The sequence below is a fragment of the Puntigrus tetrazona genome, chromosome 4 (genome assembly GCF_018831695.1).
Source record: "Puntigrus tetrazona isolate hp1 chromosome 4, ASM1883169v1, whole genome shotgun sequence".
Lineage (NCBI taxonomy): Eukaryota > Metazoa > Chordata > Actinopteri > Cypriniformes > Cyprinidae > Puntigrus > Puntigrus tetrazona.
In genome coordinates, this window is record NC_056702.1 from 11,881,358 (window position 1) to 11,901,043 (window position 19,686).

At 39.1% G+C, this 19,686-nt stretch overlaps 1 protein-coding gene across 9 annotated transcripts in view; it reads right to left on the minus strand.

The window, feature by feature from the left end:
- Positions 1–19,686, minus strand: part of magi2a (membrane associated guanylate kinase, WW and PDZ domain containing 2a) — a 154,675-nt gene that overhangs the window by 39,393 nt on the left and 95,596 nt on the right. For 5 of the 9 annotated variants that reach the window (XM_043236846.1, XM_043236850.1, XM_043236847.1 and 2 more), the window contains 5 exons: positions 19,143–19,347; positions 16,514–16,593; positions 10,168–10,225; positions 7,642–7,763; positions 4,029–4,211 (listed from right to left, as the gene is read on the minus strand). In XM_043236846.1, coding sequence (XP_043092781.1) covers positions 4,029–4,211; positions 7,642–7,763; positions 10,168–10,225; positions 16,514–16,593; positions 19,143–19,347 — 648 coding nt within the window. Of the gene's footprint in view, positions 1–4,028; positions 4,212–5,623; positions 5,759–7,641; positions 7,764–10,167; positions 10,226–16,513; positions 16,594–19,142; positions 19,348–19,686 lie in introns of all 9 variants that reach the window. The other 4 variants (XM_043236844.1, XM_043236849.1, XM_043236845.1 and 1 more) reach the window with 1 other exon arrangement.

Below are 19,686 nucleotides of genomic sequence, written 5' to 3' on the forward strand. Positions count from 1 at the left end.
TTAACTGATATGATAGTAAAGTTTCTACCCCCCAACAAGCAAGTTTAACCATTGACTTCTTTTTTCCAATTCTTGTTTTAATTCTTTTTTTGTGTTAATATCTCATTAGGACTGTTTAGGATCGGTTCCCACTTCATCATTAAATACCCTTAGTATTCCTTTAAGATTGCTGAACTAGAGGAGTCAAATCTCCTGTGTGCTTCAAATGAAAAACACCATTTGTGTGGCTCGCTGCCTGTGTAGAATGTTCCAAATCAATCATTTTGCACGATGAAAAAGAAAACTGACAGAAAAACAGCTCTAGTTTTTGGAACAGAGCTACTGAGGAGAAAAAAAACAAAACATTTTATTCAATAAGAAGAGTCTGTTTAATCAGGATGAAAAACTTTCCCCCAATTTGCAACGATTGCAGTCATCCAATATTTATTCATGTCGTCTCCCCTGGCAACTGTGACAATTACAGCACACCAGTTGAAGGAACAATTTGAGGGACCTACTCAATCCTTTTCTCAATCCTAAAGCATTGCCATACCCGAGGAGTTAATTGTGATCTTGCTATCAAGAAGTTTACCAGTCCTTCCACTGTTTGTTCACTGCCACAAAGTGAAATCAAGCATGCGAAGGGTATGTTTCAGGCCGAATATATACTTTGATCTTTCTCTGCTGACAAAGAATTAAATATCAGAAAGGCAATTATTATGGAAATGAGATGGTGCTCAATATTCCAGCAAATGTGGAGAACGTATTTGAGGGATAAATAAGATCACGGGGTCTAACCCCGTGTGTCTGTTGTGCTACAGGTTTCCTGGAGATATTACATGCAGCGCCGTTCGCGTCTATCGATACGCTTGTCCCCTCCTGACTGTTGTGTGTTGTGTGCAGGAATTTTAATTAATCTGGGTAAATACGTTCGACATTTGCCTAGAGCCTCTGGTGTTCCAATCAATAATTTCACATGCTTCCAGAGAGCAAATGATATCGGTGTGACCTCGCTCTTTCACACCTAGCTTTATGTCAGCATCAATCTGGGCCGAAGCTCCACAGGGCAAATCAGATCACCGCACTCCCACAAACAAGACATTATCATCCACTTCAAATTCAAACTTCAAAAATTCTAAATTCAGCAAATCCTATATTACGTCCTGCTTCCGTATGACACTGGACAATAAGAGCTAAACTAAAATTCTGCAAATAAACCTCAAACTAAGACTGGGTTATATTTATCATCTTTTATGCTAGTATGAGAGCATTTAAATAGACATGTATTAATAGCGTGTCTGACTTTACCATTTAGACGGCCCTTGCATAAAGATGTTTTGTTTTGTTTATTAGGGGCCAAACCCCAAAGAAGCTGTAGACCGTTTTGTATCTGTACTGATGCTTCTTCTTCTTCTTCCTCCCCAAGTCTATAGCAGCCACAATGGAACAAAGGAAAATGATGAAATTTGGCACACTTCTAGTGATGGCCACGAATAGTTATCTGACCAATTTTGGGGTCTCTAGGACCAGCTTTATAGCACCACCAGCAGTTCAAAATATTAACACTGAAATGGTAATAACTCTCGAACCCCTAATTCTAGAAAATGAAATGCCCATGCTGATTACACTATCTTACATTAAATCTGCGCCCATAACAGTAACTGCTATTTTGAAAAGTACAGATTTAAAATGTTCTGCTACTCCTAGTTAAATTTTTGTCCAATTGTTGCGAAGCTTGGCAGAGACATTTACGGCTTGGTCCAAACCTGTTCAGGGGATGGTTCACAGAAAAAAAAAATAATTATAATATAAAAATATTTTTAACTAGCTGTCAAATAAAATGTTTAATCATGATTAATTGCATTATTTTCATGTGTTAACTTGTGATTAATTGCAACCTAACCGCCCATTATCTTTTCTAAATGCAAATCTACTCTCTACTCTAATTTTGTCACCCCTAATTTTAACTCTTAAACTTCTTAAATATTACATTTATCAATCTATAATGCTGTATCAACTAAAAAAACCACTACACTCTGAACTACAGTCTTGTTCTGAAGAGAAAGAGAGGCTATGTAAAACTAATGACAGCGAGACAACATAAGAGGTGCTCTGGGAGCAAATGTCTGGGACATCTTATGTCTGTGCATGCTTGGAAACCCAGAGGAGCACTGCTCTGTGACTGGCATTCTAAACAAACACAATCAATACACAATCCCCTAAACATCGCTACTGAGCCACAACAGACATTCTATACAAACGAAACTTTAAACATCAAATGCAGAGATCCTCCAGCAGGCGTATGACTTGTGTGCTTCCTGTCCCTCAGCAGCACACTGGTGCACCTGATTCAACTCATTATCTGCTTGTTAAGTTCTTTATGAGAGGACTCGGGCACAGCTGCGAGGAGCAGAGTAAACATCAGCGCCGCAGAGGCATCTATAGTGGCCGTGGATGGGACGGATGAAAGGGCTCTAAGACGAAGGAAGTGAAGCATGTCACGCAGCAAATCCCAGCACTCCGCATGATAGTTTTAATTTATTAAGGAAGCACTTAGTCAGGAGGACGAGAGAGAGAGGAATACGTGGCATGTTTACGTCACATTAATGTTAATTTGTGGATGAGGTGTTAAACACTTGTTATGATTACTGTGGTGATTAGTGTTGAGGTAATGTTGTTTTTTTAATGTTACATAATCACAAAATATGAGAACACTGTATGATAGTGAGACTTGCATTAGAAGCCCTAATAATTAGCCAGTGAACATTCAAAATTAATAACATGTAACTAATAATTATCTAATGTTAATTATATAATGTTCAACAATTTTGCCTAAATAAAAAAATAACACTGAAGCTAAAATCAGTCATATTAAAGACAATTTATGCCTAGAATACAACGTACAGCATAAAAATACAGAAGGCCTAAAACAATATTTCTGATGTTTTAAGAGCATTTTTATATGCATTTCTAATATTCTGTTATTGAATAAGGATTTTATTATATTATATGGTCTCAAAAAATATCTTGTGCCCATTACATATTGTCACGTTTCCAAATAAGTGCAAATAATATGGAATCGCTTATTGTATTGATACATGTCCTGCTTAAAAAGGTAGTTTGTGTAGAACACACCAAAAATAGTCCATATTTCATTCTCATTCTAGAGTCCACCTGACTGGACTAAAATGTTCACGGCGAAGAATGAACCGTTAATATTTTTGTCAGGTTTTTATCGGCTTAAAACTAATTTCAGAGTAAATTAGCATACAGATTAGCCTCAAAGCTAACACACGTTGACTAAAATCAACAAAACTCAAATTGAATTACACAGGGTCCTCAAAAGCAATATCCCCCAACAACAGTCATGGTCGTGTTCTGTATGTATATCCATATGTGAAGGACGTTTGTGTCTGCGTTTGATTTCCTCTCCGAGCTCCCTAATCCAGCAAAATTGAATATTTCACAGTGGCGTAACCTGAAGCTCCTCCACAGCACTGTCTGAGTGTGTGTATGACTGCAAAACAGCATAAGTAGGACAAGGAGTCCAGAGGGAGCATGAAGGGTGGAAGAGAGGAGCAGAAAGGAGAGGAAAGGAGCAGAAAGGATAATTTCCACAACTACCAACAACAATAATATAATAAAACGACATCATGGGAGACATATTGACTATGTTCTGAACTCTGCACTGTGGATCCCTCTGAATGTACGAGATATTTCAGTGCTGATGTATGTGTGTGTGTGAGAATAATGCTGCCGCAGTCACACTCCTACTAGGCTGGACTGGAGTTAGAGGGTTCATAAAGCACCTCTGTGATTAATGAACACGTGCCCTGCTGTGGATGACACACAAAGCCAATAAATACACTGTCCTTAAATGCTCTTAACCCCTGGATGTCCCTAATCAACCAATAAAATGGCAGATTCACACTCCAACCTGTGAACACTGCTGAGATTGAGAAAAGACTGAGCAGCTGGAAGCTCTGTTTGAGTGTGAATAGCACATTAGAGCCGTTCAAACATCGATCTGTAAGTGTGTATGTGTTTACCTGTAGCCATTTTCCCATCCTGTGCAGCAGGTCCATCCGGTATGACACTTTTGACCTGTAGGAACTCATCTGGTTCGTCACCCCCGATGATAGTGAAGCCAAATCCCATGTTGCTTTTCTGCAGGGCTGTAGACAGAAAGCTGCCCTTCAGCTGCGTGGGGTCCCGCGTGAACAGAGGCTTCTCTGCCGGGGTGAAGAAATGCAGATAGAAACATGAGATTGTAATCAAGCAGAACATATCCAGAAATTAATGGGTTATTTTGTAGAAGCCACTCAAAACCCATCAAAAGCAGCAGATCACATCACACTGGGGAATTGTGGGTAGAAGGCCAAGCGCTCTGCTTGCAGCCAAACATACAAGAGCAGAGTGGAACACGATGGCTTGTTTTTTGCTCAAACCTCACTTTTGGCTCTTTAAACGTACTCCAATGTTACACTCAACAGTGTTTAGCCTTGTCCAGGGCCGTCTCTCGGGACAGCCAAGACTTAAGCAAAAAAAAGCCAGGAGAAGAACCAGCACAGGCAGAGCGGTTCTTCTGCTCTCTCAGAGCGGAGAAAAGCAGTCTTGACAACTGTTCTGAAGAAGCCGTTTCGCCGTAACCACACACCAATAAAGACTTTTGTACTGAAGAGCTGCTTCTCTGAAACTGAAGAGATGACTACTTCAGTACACAGTATGGAGTTACAAGATGCCAGCCATAGTCACTCCATCTCACTTTACTAGTTGAGAGGTTCTTACGTTTTTTTTTTAACCACCATCTTGGCCAAGTCTAGTCCTTTAGCAGCTTCTGCCATGCGTTTGTTAGGGACGATTGCTGGTCCAGATATTCTGCTGAAAGACCAGCATGAATTTTCATGCTGATCCATGTTTGTTTGGTGCTGGTCCAGTTGGTGGACAAGCACCAGCAAAACATCTGGTACAGCTGGTTGACCAAAGTTGCTTTGTTTGTTAATGCGGATTAAAAATAGGCTGCCTGGATGGTCTTAAAATCAACATAAAATGGCATTCACAACCCAAGAGCAGAGCTTGATTTTTCTATCGAAAGTTGACTGGATCTTGAAAAGAGGTCTTAGTGTTTGTGTGACATCTTTGAAGACAGTTTTGGGGCACTAATAGTCAGTAATCATAGATCTATGTAAAGTGCTTTCAAAATATATGACATAAATCCCAAATTACGAATAGGTAATTACATTAAACGTAATTCTAATAGAACTTCAATCTCAAAATTCATAAATATTACAGCTAAAAAAACAAGTCGACCCACACTAATCCACTAGTTCGATAAAGCTGGTTACTTGGCGACCATCCTCTACTAGATAACTGACCTTGTGGAATCAATAGGCATATTTTATAAACCAGCATGCAGAAAATATGTTTTCTGGTCTGTTCAGCAGAGTAGGTGGACTCATGAGTATCCTGGAAAGCGCAGGCAAAAAGTAAAATACAAAAACAAAAAAAAAAAGCCAACAAAAAGTCTTCAGTGGTTTAGAAACTGAGAAAATGTTCCTTTTAGGTCTATGCAAAAATAGGCCAGACAAATAGACTCCTGGTGAAGTCCTATCTTGCAAAAGGTGGCACAGGTCTAGGGACGTACCATGCAGTCCAAACACACCGGCCCGGTACAGGGGGGCCTCGGACAGGTCAGTGAGACTATGAGAGCGCTCGGGAGCGGGACCCACGTATGCCAGTCTGGCCCTGGGTAAGGTGGCAGAGGAGGGGCTCTCCTCCACTGTTACATAGAAGAAAAACCCTCATCTCACACAGGAAATCAAGAAATGTCATTGAAAGATACAAGGTTGGTCTACTATCGTCATTTCTACAAGAGTTCTTGGGTGACTTGAACATCTTTGAACCTCTCTCTTTTGGACACAGGATCAGACACTACATGGCCAACAGTATGTGGACACTCCCTTTGACTAGTGGTCCAGTGAAAACAATAGTAACAGTATAAAGTACTTCCAATTTTGTTAAGGGTTCTTTTCTGCTCTTCTGATCCTCTATTGAACAACACTGGGATGAATACACGCTGCGTTTCCATTACCTTTCAAATTGCGCAAATTGAAACTGTGAATTGAAAATACGTCCATTGGAAACAAGTCAATTTCGCGAAGACTCCCATCTATCGCAAAAACGCTTTTACTCTCACATGAGGTGTATTTTTAGCCAATTCATTCTTTAATGTACTATATATAAACACCTCAAGTATAAGTGCTTTCCTTGCCATTAACGCTGATCCCGGCCATCACCATAACTTACCATAACATTGGTAATTGGTAACGCTATCAATATTAGTTTTTTTATTGATATTTATAAAATAATGCAAAAGTTTTTCTCAGCTACTGACAATTACTGGTGCTATTGTGTCTACACGGATGGTTTTCAAATGCCCACATGTAATACTTTGGCCATATAGTGTAGGTATGTTAGAGGTTTCCAGTGCTGCATGCTCTCTCTGAAAGATGGACTGAAACAAGGTAAAGAAAGTTCTTCTTGTTTATGCCATTCTGGCTGAACATACTCTCATACCTCTTACTTTTATGTGGGTAACAGCATGACCATGCTGAACGGATTAACTTAAACAGGAATTATTGCAAGAAATGCTTCAAACCATAATCAGTCCAAGGTCATTTTATGAAAGGAGACTCATTTTTAATGAATAACTGAGTCTCAAAGAAAACAGGAAGCATTCAGGCTTAGCTCGAATAGACTATACAGGTAGATTTAGAGGATTAGTTTATGCAAAATGGAAAAATCTGTCATTATTTACTTCCCCTCATGTCCGCTCTAACCTAAATGGCTTTTTTTTTGTTTAAAGGAACAAAAAACAAGAAATTTTGAATAATTACAAGCAATTGCAAAGAATGGAGATTACAGCATTCAAACTTCAAAAGGATGCAAAGGTATTGTGAAAGATTAAGATCGGTCCACATGAACTGTGTTTGTTATACAAACAAGATTCACTTGGTACTTGGTGATTATCAGGTTCTGTTTACTGTGATCCAGTCATCGTGGTCAACATCTCATCCAATGGGAATATATTTAAGGAAAATTGACTTTCACTTACAGTATATAAAATCCTATGGATAATTTTTGATATTTTGTTATTTTTTGATGCTTAAAATTTAGTTACCAGCGCAAATTGCTTAAAACCGTCTTGTTTTTGTGCTCCAAGAAAGTCAGTTAGTTTTGGATAAACATGAAAGCAAGTAAATATTGACAGAGTTTTCATTCTTGGATGAAGTAAAATGAATCATTCCAAAGGTATGGCTGTAAGGAAGTAATATTCTGAACAATAAGTTCACGCACAGATGGTGCACTACCAAAGACGATGTCTGAGCTTAGCTGTGTTACTATAGAGACAGACTCTGAGCTCTCAGGAGAAATATAATAATAGTCATGAATACCAATCCTCAATCAACAGTTTCAGCAGATTTGATGTTAAACATGTCATTGCATGGAGAGCAGATAAGTGTTATTAAGATGTCTTCGGTGTGTGCCTAAGCTAGGGGTGGTTGGAAACACCATCAAAGTTTAATCAGATTTACATAGATTTGCATTAGTGCCACACTGTAAATTTTTGTATACGAATATTGGATTTAAGTGATACTTTACCTCTGTAGACTGCAGGAAGGGGGAGAGAGGACAAGCCCTGACTCTGCATCTGCTGCTGCTGTTGCAATCTTCTCTTGGCCTCTAGAACTGGATTCTCAAACTGAGTCCTTCGGTTTATGTGACTGCAATCAGAAAACCAGAAACAGAAACTCATTCAAGTGCATTTCTTGAGTGACTACTTGATAGGACTACTTGATAGCTGCCTTGCTGTATACTGCCTACACAGGTAGCATTTTAACTGATCTGCAACACTCAAATACACAGTAATTATTATGCAAAGTGCATGGGAGACTCGACTCTCAATTGATTCTAATGCGCCCGTCACTGACTGCACAATTTTCTGTGAAATCTGTCACCTCCAACTGCCCAACAGCTGTAGACTGGCTCTTTCGGCAACTAGTCTTGACATTGTCCGAAAAAAGGCAAATTTTCTGTAGTGCATTCCAGCTAACAATATGCTAAAAATTAGGGCTGGGTTTTAACACAAGTTTCACGATTCGATTCAATTGCGACTCAATTCTGATTCAATTTTGATTATCTCAGATATATCACAGTACTTGCAGTTTACAGATTTCTGTAGATGTTACTTTTTTAAAGAGATGATCACTTCTCTTATTATTTGAATACTGTAATAAAACAGACAGAATCTGAGATCTGAGACTTTGTTTCAGGTATCAAAGCACAAAGCTTATTTGGACGGGAAAAACACTACAATGTTATGTTCATTCACTGAAAATAGTCTAGACTAATCGACTGGGAAATAAATCATTTTTACCAAGCTCTACTAACGATACTCTTACTCAACTGTTTCTGCTTCAGGATAAAGATTTTACATTGCAAACCAAGTTGTAATTGATAAATTGTCTTAAAAAAAGCCTTTATATGTATTAAAATTATGATGAACTGAAATTATTTTGCCCTCCCAACAATCCACCACCCAGCAAACAAAAATTGACATGAGCTATTAATGTTATGAACTATAGATGAAGGCATGAGTGTTGATTTTTATACCCTTTAGCAAATCATTTAAGGTGGTGGTCATTGAATCAAACATAAGCCTAGTTAGTCCTCATCTTTGTTAAGAGAGTGATGTAAGAATGAGATCAGACAGTAATGAAAGCATCCTCTGATCTGGAAGAAAAATGGTTCTTTTGACTCTCTGTACAACACTTGCTGTCAGATTTAATTCAATCTGTTTTAAAAGGCGCTGCTGAAAACTGTGCCATTTGAGAGTACAAAGACAATTAGGCTCCATTAAAAGGCATTCTTTCGAAAAGAGGTAATGTTTTTTTGCGGAGACATGGCATTTATAATTACAGCTTTGTGCCAAGACTCCACAAGGTCAATTTTTGAGACATTGGTTTTAGATTTCTTTTAAGGTCTAAAGCCTGAAATTGATTCAACAGATCAAAGTATAATGAGCAAATGGATTTTGTACCTAGTACTTTATCTGAGATCACTTCCATACTTTCTTTTAGCACATAAGGCCAAGGTTTGGCAAAGTAGAAACCAGTCTTAGAAGGGGTTCTGGCTTGGACCTATTAAATAACGACTGTAAGCATGAAGCAATGCCTGTTTAACCTGAAAATACAACACAAATACAAATGATAAGCTTTGTGCATAATGTTCTTGTTAAGTGTCTCCTCTAAAAAGCCACTAGACACAGATTTATAGTAAATTACAGTCATTTCACACCAGATGCAGCTTCTGATCTTCCCAGCTGTCATCTTCCACAACATAAAACCCACAGTTGTACAATTACTACTGAAGATGTGTTTTTCTCCCTTTCCATACAAAGGCAAAAGAATCTTTCGCTTTAACATAAAACTAATAATAATAAATGCACTTGATTGGTGGATGGGCGGATGTACAGATGGATGAACACATGGATGGATGGATGGATGGATGGATGAACACATAAAAGGATAGATAGATAGATAGATAGATAGATAGATAGATAGATAGATAGATAGATAGATAAGTAAGATTTAATGTAAGTGGTTGCAATCAATTTATTTTAGCTACATTTAAATAAACAAACTCTGCTGAAAGTCAGTCAACTAAATTAAATGAAATCAACTAAAATAAACCCATTGCAACCACTTACCTTAAAAAACTTGGTGAAGACTGTTACAGTATGATTTCAATTCAGTGACGCGTCTGAGCCATCTGAGGACAGCAGGAGTGATGCAGCCTGAGAGAGTGTGCGGTTGTGTATCCACATGATACTACAGCTGCATTATTGGCTCTGGGCTTGCTGTTCTCCTCTGTCCTGGGAGGAAGAGTAGCCAAGCAAGCCATACTATAAATAGTCCCACCTCACCCCAGACTGTGCATTAAGCAAGAAAAATGATGGCACACACGCGCAAACACACCGCGAACTGAATTAGGAAACAACGGAGCAGCTGTTTTTCAGCCCGGGCATGGCGCAGCAGCAATATCACCAATTAATACAGAGCTGTGAGAAAACGCAGGGATCTAAAGTGCCATTAAACAGTGCGTGTTAACTCAAGCGCTTCAACTTACTCAACATAGTAGGTTCCATAAACAGGGTCATCGATTTTCTCCCAGCCATAAGGAAGCTCTGAAAAACAAACAATAAACAATTACATCCACAAGAACATTTAATTCAAAGGTAGATGTTGCAGTTATAGAGTAAAAAAACGGCTCATTCTTTGCAAATGGTGCCATTTGTGGGCTTTGGGCGTCCCTATGACTTACAGATACAATTAACGGAATACAACTTAACATTATTATTTGAAAGATTTAGTGTACAATGCCTTTTAAAATAAACCGTTCGTTTGATTCTCAATCGTTTTTCACAGCCTTTCACAATATCATCCAATTTGCAGACCCCCATTCATCACCGTGACATTTTAATGGGCTGTACGGAATAAAACGTCGCTTTTATTGAAATTAAAATTTTGTGTTGCTTTTTGCCGGGGTTTTTTTTTTTTCCTCTAAACACTTTTCTGAAAACCGCCGAATTTGTCCTTGCACTTTCCGTTTAACTCCATTACGCCGTGACATTCCTGACATTAAAAACAATGGCTTGATTTTTAAAAAATTTTAATGGTTTAAAGGAGAAAAAAAAAACTATTGTGATCAATTTTAAATACTGAAAAAAACCCCAGATAAACAGACAGACAGATAGATGCACATTTCCGGTTCTGCAATAACCTTTACAAATGGAATAAATAAATAATTTAGTAACTAAATATTATTCCTAGCACAGAACTAGCGTAAATGATATTCCCCAAGAATCTCGTATCCTAACGTTTCCTGTTGCTTAATAAATGAGGTTGCATTGAGTTGGCGTCACGCTATATAGAATGAGACGGAAATAAAAAAATCGAAATTAATTTGTCACAGAGGCTGTGTCATTCGACTGAAACCTTATTATTAATGTTTAGACTAAAATATACATTGAATGCGCACGCTCCATATAGCACGCACCCCCGCTGAGCATCCAGACGAAAGTGACAAGGAAACGCGACACAATTACAAGCGAGCGCACGCAGACTCAATACATTCGGCAGCGCGGAGCAGGGTGAAACACCAGACTCTGTGTGTATATCACACGCAACTTTGTAAATTGCAAGTGACAGAAACTGTGTGATGTTCTCACTTAATCTGGCTGGCGCGCACACACACACACACACACACACACACACACACGCACACACGCGCACACACAGACAGATCAAAGCGCCATTGGGTATTACTCCACCGCTGTGCTAAGGGTTGGTAGTCCTTTTATTAAAATAGAATTGCGAAGACTACAGAGCGCACGGATCAATCTTCAGGATGAACATTCAGGGGTTAGAGATTTAAACAAACCCCTAACCACAAGTATTAAAGGGGTGAAATGCTCTCATCTGTGCTACGAGCATGAACGCTGTCATCTTGTCTGGGAGAGGTGTATTGTTACTGATATTATGATTTTCGACTTTCGGCTATAACCAGAGCAGCATCTTGAGTCGAGAACATCATACAGACTTTTTTTCGCCTTTTAACTGTTAACCGTGGTCTGCGGGTTCAACCGAGGATTTCATAAAGTGCCCAGTCGACATGCGTGAAGAATCATACGCCGTGGCAACCGATGCGTTAATAAGCAAAATTTAAATAACATTAACAAAGTTTGGACTAATCTCACGGCCTCCAAATATAGAGTAACCCGCCCCGCGTACCCCTCGAGATTTGTGAACTCAAGCTAATTACCTTCTTCAATATTTGCATTTTGTTTGCACAATATTTAAATAATCTTGCTATTTAAAAACCTGCCTGCCCTTTGCAGTAAAAACAGGCAGCAGTTTCTTTTTGTTAAAAGCTTTGACCTTTAGGAAAATGAAGGGGGTGGGGACGAGGAGGAAGGAGAGGAAGGAAACAAAAGCACGCATGAGGCACAAACTGCGTGAACCAAAGCTGCATATGTTTGGTGAATCAGTGTTTACAGGTATGACCCAGAAAAATTACAAATTAAATGTGTGACTAAACAGTGGTTTTGGTAAACAAATTAATAGAATTTACTAGGTGACAGATTGTAACTAATTGCACTAATTTTTAGTATTTATAATTTTTTGGGTGGGCACGAAATCATGACGTGCCCATGATGAGTCATTTTCAGAAGAACAAAAAATATAAATATGAATTTTAATTTAATTTCTATTTCATCAAACATACAGTAAAACATACAAACAGCATTACTACTACTACTACTACTACTACTACTACTACTACAAAAAAAAAAAAAAAAAAAATATATATATATATATATATATATATATATATATATGCTGATTTGCATTTTGCAATAATTTCAATAAACATTTGTCTTTTTTTGCAACATTATAAATATGTATATAATGTTAATATAAATTTTAACATTTTAAACGTTTAAATGTTTTGAATAAAAATAGTAATTTTTACCTCACACACACATATATACATACATACATACATATATATATATATATATATATATATATATATATATATATATATACAGATAAAATAGAAAAACTAGAGAAAGGTATAGAGTGATAAATATATGTATATAGGTTCTAAATATATATACAATAATGAAACCAGTTATTACAATATCAACAAAAAAAAAAGTTATTTAAAAGAAAGGTTGAGTTGACCATGCTGCTAGATTACTAATGTAGAAATAAAGAGCTGACAGGAGAAGCAAGGATGAGTGGGGATGGGAGGAGAGAACAGTGGGACATTGGCTCTATACGGGATGGTCTGTAACCGTCTGCTGAACGTGACAGGGATGAAAATCTCCCCCCTTTCTACTCCTCCTTCACTGACTCTCGCCAAGCATTAAAGTTCACTGATGGATGGAGTTTGTGTGTGTGCTATCATAAAAACAAACACTTAATTCTGCATCGTCATCTTCAACTGTCTGCCAGATTCTGTCTGCCAAAACAACACCCATTAATAATGCCTCGATACATCTTCTTTTGCTGATAACAAACAAACATACTATGAGCAATATAGACTACAACTTCTTACCTCCAGCTAACTCCTGCTGAGATCAATCCATGTAGTCACGATAAATGAATATTGTTTATGTCACTTTTTCTCAACAAGAAAATGATAAGTCAGAATACAGTTTGCTAGATCTAATTCTCTGATTGGTGGAGATTTTATGCAGAATCATGGGTAATGTAGTTTAGCCAGGAAGTGGTCTGTTAAACACGACCATTTAAAAAAAAAATACTCCCCTGAAATAATGCAGGTTGATGCCTTTAACAAAACAATGTAAGTAAACCATCAGTTAACAATCTCGCAACTCACAGTAGGTTTTAATAGTTATACTGTTCTATCCTATTGAGAAAATGTTTGGCACTCTAGAAAAAGTGCTCATTCACGTGGCTTTTTTTCACCTAACCTCAACTCGAAAAGTGTCTGTGAAGCGAAAAACGCAGCACCTTGCTTAATCCAAGACGGACAACAGCCCTTTAGATGATAGATAACTTTATTTGGGTTTAATCTGGCTTTCCAATCTTTCCAAAAAAAGAGAGGAACGGGTTTATCAAATAGCTGAGATTCCTTCAAAAAGACATAATAAGCGTTTACGAAGGATAAAACCCCTTCCGACAGCGACTAAACTAATTACTCATGAGAAAATGCACAAAACTAAAAGCAGTGCCAGTAAAAAAAAAGCTTTTATCAGAGGGCATTCACGAACCCGAATATTCCGTTTCAAATCCAATCTCAATTGTTGCAGCCAGAGGAAAATGAGGCTCTTTTTGTCGTTTTAAGAATGCACAATGGCACCGAATTGCCGTGACACCTCATGCAACTTGCATGAATAAACATCTCGGGGAAAGTCACACCGCTGCGTGCTGTTACGCGCCGCTGTTGGGCTCTCGCGTGTGCGTTCTGTTCATTAATTTAGCTAATTTGTACAATATCACCGAGAAAACAAATATAATTCCTGCATCGACGCAGCTGTCAATTGATAAAGCCGCATCCATCCATCAATCCATCCATGCATCTGTTTCTGTAATCATATCTCCACCTGTTCCCGGGCGCTCGCGAGCGCGTTATATATTTTTTTCGGGGTGCTCGCTGACAGTGACGGCTTCAGAAATGATGAAATGCGTTGAAACACGAGCGACAGACACAGACAGACATGTTAGTTGTGCTTATTCATTCACTCGCAAACCCAGGGAATTCGTACCATCAGAGAGAAACATCGACACGGGGAGAGAAGCGAGATGACAGGTAAATAGGAGAGACGATTGTGGCACGTCTACGGAAACTTCACTCCGCGCTGCGGTAAATATTCGCGGGGAAACAAACAGTCTAGGAACGCGAGCGTGACAGTATTAAAGAAAACAGCAAACGACTTTGATTTGCATCCAGAGCCGCGTCTTCCCTTCGGTTTCGAAACAAAAGAGGGCGGCCGAGTTACGCAACGCACGCGTCCGCGCAAATCCGCAGTGATGAGTGTTTTCACAACGCTGGCTGACAGGCCTTTGAACCGCGGGAATCCGCTGACATGTGAAACGAGCCGTCTCGCACATGCATGCTAACAAGCAGCCCCCGATGCACTGGCACAGTTGATTGTACCGCAAACATGGAGTTGGATTTTAGCGTGAACTTGGAAGGAGGTAGTGATGAATAAATCCTTTTACAACAGGTAAAACAGCGGTGAACGCACTCGCAGGCATGATTAATTTAACAACGAGGTGCTTCGGCTCAAGATCATTTCACAAACACACTTATGAGTGCTGGAAGTAGGGTAAACCGAGGAAACACCGGATCGTTACGCTCGCTGAGGAATGCGTGAGAGGCGTTCGCCGGCGAAAAACTCACCACCGGGCCAAAGCTGCAAATTAAGCTTGTTCGCAAAACTGTGAATACCGCATGAAACATTCGCAAACGAGCACCGTTTTAAGAGGCAAAGAGGACCAAATCGGCTCTTACACATCACTAGGAAAGTAGGAGAGTTCATTGAATGTAACCATTTTTATATATAATAAATTACTTGCACCTCAGAACGAGCGTTTGGAGGTGGATGCCTGGTGTTTGTTGTGTAGTTATGGGAAGCAATTACTGTATAAACTCGCAGAAATAAAGGTACAGCAGCTGTCACTGAGACGGTACCTTTTCAAAAGGTACACGTTTGTACCTAAAGGGTCCGATTTGGTACCTAAAAGATACATATTAGTACCTAAACTACATATATAAACCTGATGGGTACAAAAGTGTACCTTTTAAAAAGACGCCGTCCCTGTGACGGCTTTTGTACCTTTATTTCTGCGAGCGTAGAGGAATACTTTGACGACGGACTTTGCTCAGGCATTTCCGAACGACCATAACAACATTTCAGATACTGCGAAACAAGATAGTCAGGATTAAGGCGCATGGAGGAATTTTTTCGCGAAACCACAGTAAACGAGAGTAAAAACTTTAGCTCCTTTTCGTTCTTTGTTTAGGGATAAAACGAAGCTAGCCTGTATGCTTTCAGTAAACATAGGACGTTTCACACATGCGCAGTAAGGCGAATTTAACGGTTTTCCGACGTGTCAGTGTGGGTGAGAAACTTTTGGAAAATGTTTGAAAGTGCATGCGTGAAAAGGAGAGTTTTGAAAGGAAAACCCCATTTTCAAATGCATCCGGATTAATGTAGATGTTGCGGTTATGATTTCTATGGTGTTTGTGTTGCTATAGTAGTTTATTCCACCGCATATTTCGGATGTGCACCTTAAATGTAGCTCTTGCAGTCTACTTACGAGCTAAAGTGTTGAATCGAGTGTGTTAATAATGGAGGGACTGTAGGACCAGCATTGTTCTGACAGAGCATTGTTCTACGTGGTTTATAGGTGCTTGTTCACCAGTCCACTTCAAGGAGTTCTGCTAATTTAGCTGCTCCTTGAGGGATATCTTCTTCATGCAATCCTAAACATGTTAATTAACTGGCTTAGTTGTATTTGTATTTAATTGGGGATAAAGTTAAACTAAGCGTTATGCTCCTGCTGTAGAATATTCTTGTCTCTAGATAAAGCTCTGGACCTTACTTCCATGTTAATGCAAAATAAAATTGTCCAATTCCTTCGAAAGCCAACAGCAAAGACTGCATGGTTTTACCTAGCAATAGTAAAAGAAAGGTTTGTCTCGAAAGAAACATACTGATAGCCCTTATAGTCAAGTTAAATGAGTGTCATATAAAATATTTCAGTTTTTTTATGGTCTAATCAGTCTGCAGTTGGGCTAATGAACTATATTACTCAATGAAAATTTTTTAGTAATTGGTATTGGTATTGGTTTCTTTCAGTAGATTTAAACCTTTCTCTTTGACCATCCAAAGTCAGAGTAAAAACATAAAACGAAAAAATGAAAGATGAGCACTAACCGTTCTCTTTGCATTCTTCGGGGGGCTTTGCTTTCTTCGCAAGCCGGGGGTCCAACCAGGACGTCGTCTTCGTATTGTGGCTGGGGAGGAGAGAAATGGAGCAGAAAAGGAAAAGAGAGAGAGATGAGAGGGCTGCAAACCGCTACTGTAAATCATCATGCTGAGGAGACGAGAGAGACAGAAAGGAAGTCTCTGGAGATCTCATCTCTAAGCGAGGGTGAGAGAAAAGTTTAGCTTAACAAAATGGCAATCGATACTTTTAATTAGCTGTAAGCTTCTCATTAGCACAGCAAGAAAGAGAGGAGGAGGAGAGAGATGGCGAAGAAGATGTGAGTGACTTATTGCATAAGGGAGGAGAAGCGAACACGGGCGGCGATTTGTTTAGCACGCGCAGTGTTTTTAATTTTTTTTCCCTCGCGATTTTGTTATCTGAGACTAATTTCAGAAGTCGTAATAAATATTTCTTTTGAAAGATTTGGCGAAATTGGCAGCTTTTGGTGGCTTAGTGTAACATGCTTACCGACGGCTAATTAATTGCCTTTGAAATGAATCTCAGCCTCCAACAAAGTTCTGAGTGTAACTGAAATGTTGAGTCATAGTCCTGCGGCGTGACTTCTCCTGTGACGGCCATCTAGGAAGGAGCCAATGAGAGCGCGGCAGCTGATGACGCCAGTGTGGGTGTATGAGAGAGATCCTTTCAAAATGTTGATACTACCTTCTGTCTATTTCATACAACATTAACATCCCGTTAATTTGCCAATTATGATAATTAACGCTGCATCCATTAGTCACAATTACATTGAGTTAGCGCTGAAGTAAAAGCAGTCCACCAATTTCCTCTTTTACCCAGTCATGACTCCAAAGCACTTCAACTTTTTTTGGTTTTTAAGGGTTAAAGCATGCTTTTAAAGGCTGGCGTGAGGGCTAGCGTGAGAAAACAAAAAAAGCTTGCCGCGATGCTCAACAGCAACACTGCGCTTCTAAAAACGTACATGGTATTATTAATTGCATGCTGACACGTTTTCCGAACACGAGCAATAAGCATTTCTGTCCATGCATCCTATGCCTTTACGTATCGTCGGTATGTTTTGGGGCTTAATGTATTCCTCCCCGACACTCATGTTGTGTAAAGTAGCAGAAGAAACGGCTCTGAGATCAGTGGGAGAAAGGTAGACTCGACTGACGGCACCCAGCCAAGCGATTGGCCAGAGAAATTGCAGCCAGGGGCAAAAAGATGGTGCACCTTTGATGTCCTCGCTCTCTGTGACACTCCGCACTTCTGCCTATGTGTCTCTGTCTTTCAGCTTGTGTCTTCCTCCCTAGTGTCTCTTTACGATTCATCTCCCTCTTACAGAAGATTTATTTAATGTAAAAGTATATCAAAGGACATTCTATTGGCACAGTGCATTTCTGCAGCGTATGTTCAGTTGCTTTGGGAGTTTAAATGTGACTAAATGCATGTACAGAGATATTTTGTCGTGATTAATCCGGTCCGGTATGTGTGTGTGTGTGTGCGTTGCACGAGTGTGTGTGTGTGTGTGCATGGTGAGAGATAGACATATGGAGAAGTGTCTACAGTTTGAGAATTAAAGACGCTCCGTCTGTGAGGGAGATCGAGAAAAACAAGGCACCATTGGCTGCTTGACAACTCCATTAAATCCTCAATAGTCACACTGTGTGGGCCAGAGCGAACTGTGTATGTGCGTGTGGTGTTTCATGAAGCACTGACAGACTGTCCTAGCATCATTCGGAGTCACTCACATACAGCTTCTGTTATGAACGACACAACAGAAAATAACTACGGTCCCTGTGGAAAAATACAGTACTGTACAGTCACAGTTTGATAACTGAACACTGACTCATTTGTAAATGCTCCTAAACCTCTGGGTGAACGGGTGAACGCTGCACTATTGTGACCTACGGAAAAAGGTTTAAATAGACATGTTTATGTATAGCTATATCGATCACAGAAACAGTGAATCATCTTTAGATCACATGATTGGGTGTATATCCAGATGTGCTGTGCAGTAGTTGGTATAATATACAATTTTTCAGTGAAAGCATGGAAAAGGTTCGCAACCTGCGGGAGCTAAAGTAAACCTGGATCTGTGGGACAAAATAAATATATATATCGCATTTTGTAATGAAATATATTACTATTAGTTGTATATCGTACATATAGTGTACATATGTGATGCTGGACCACAAAACCAGGCTTAAGTAGAAAGTTGCCAAAAATGCACCGGATGGGTCAAAATGACAGATTTTTCTTTTATGCCCAAAATCATTAGGATATAAAGTAAAGTTCATGTTCCATGAAGATATTTTTTACATTTCCTATCATAAATATATCAAAACTTGATTAGTGATATGCATGGCTTTCATTTGCCCGACTCTGAAGGTCGCGTTTTATAACATATACACATATTAAATATATCTAGCTGATCATGTGATCTCCCATTAGGTATACTTCTAAGCGGTTACGATTTTACATATTCTTCTCAAAATAACTATTCATATTCATTTAACACTCTGGGTAAAAAAAAAAGGGAAGAATGCACTTTTAAACAATGCCGCTGGTTGATATTTTATCATTCCAATTCTCATTAGCTGAAAATTAGTCACTCACTCTATGAAGTACACTTCTCCTTTCTCAGTGTAAGCCATCTCCCAATTATCTGGCAGAGGACCCAACTCGTCGTTCTCGTCCAGTTTTGGAGGCGATTTTGGTGGTTCTGTCTCTTCTTTAGGGGCGTCTGTGGAGGTTTCGGAGGGGCATGTGTTAGGCATCTCTCCTGAGGCGTCCGTACTCTTATCTTCATGTTCACTGGACTCTGAAAAATGCAAGAAAAATAGCTTTTAACGCCAGTTCAATTCGGAAAGTAACGTTTTGTGCAGTCGTTGAACTTTTACCGATATCACAATGAGAATAAAACAGTAAACGTACTTCGCTAAACAGTTTAAACTGCAAAAACGCATCAAGTGAACTAAATCTAAAACATTTTAACAAGAGTAACCGCAGACCTACGTCTCCAATTCAAACACCTTAATCAATTAAAAAGAATCAGACGGTAGAAGTGGATAAAAAATGTAATATAATTCAACAGAATAATCACCAAGAGAAGCTAAGCTTATAAAAAGAAGCTGTCAAATTTACAATAATCCAGCGCTAT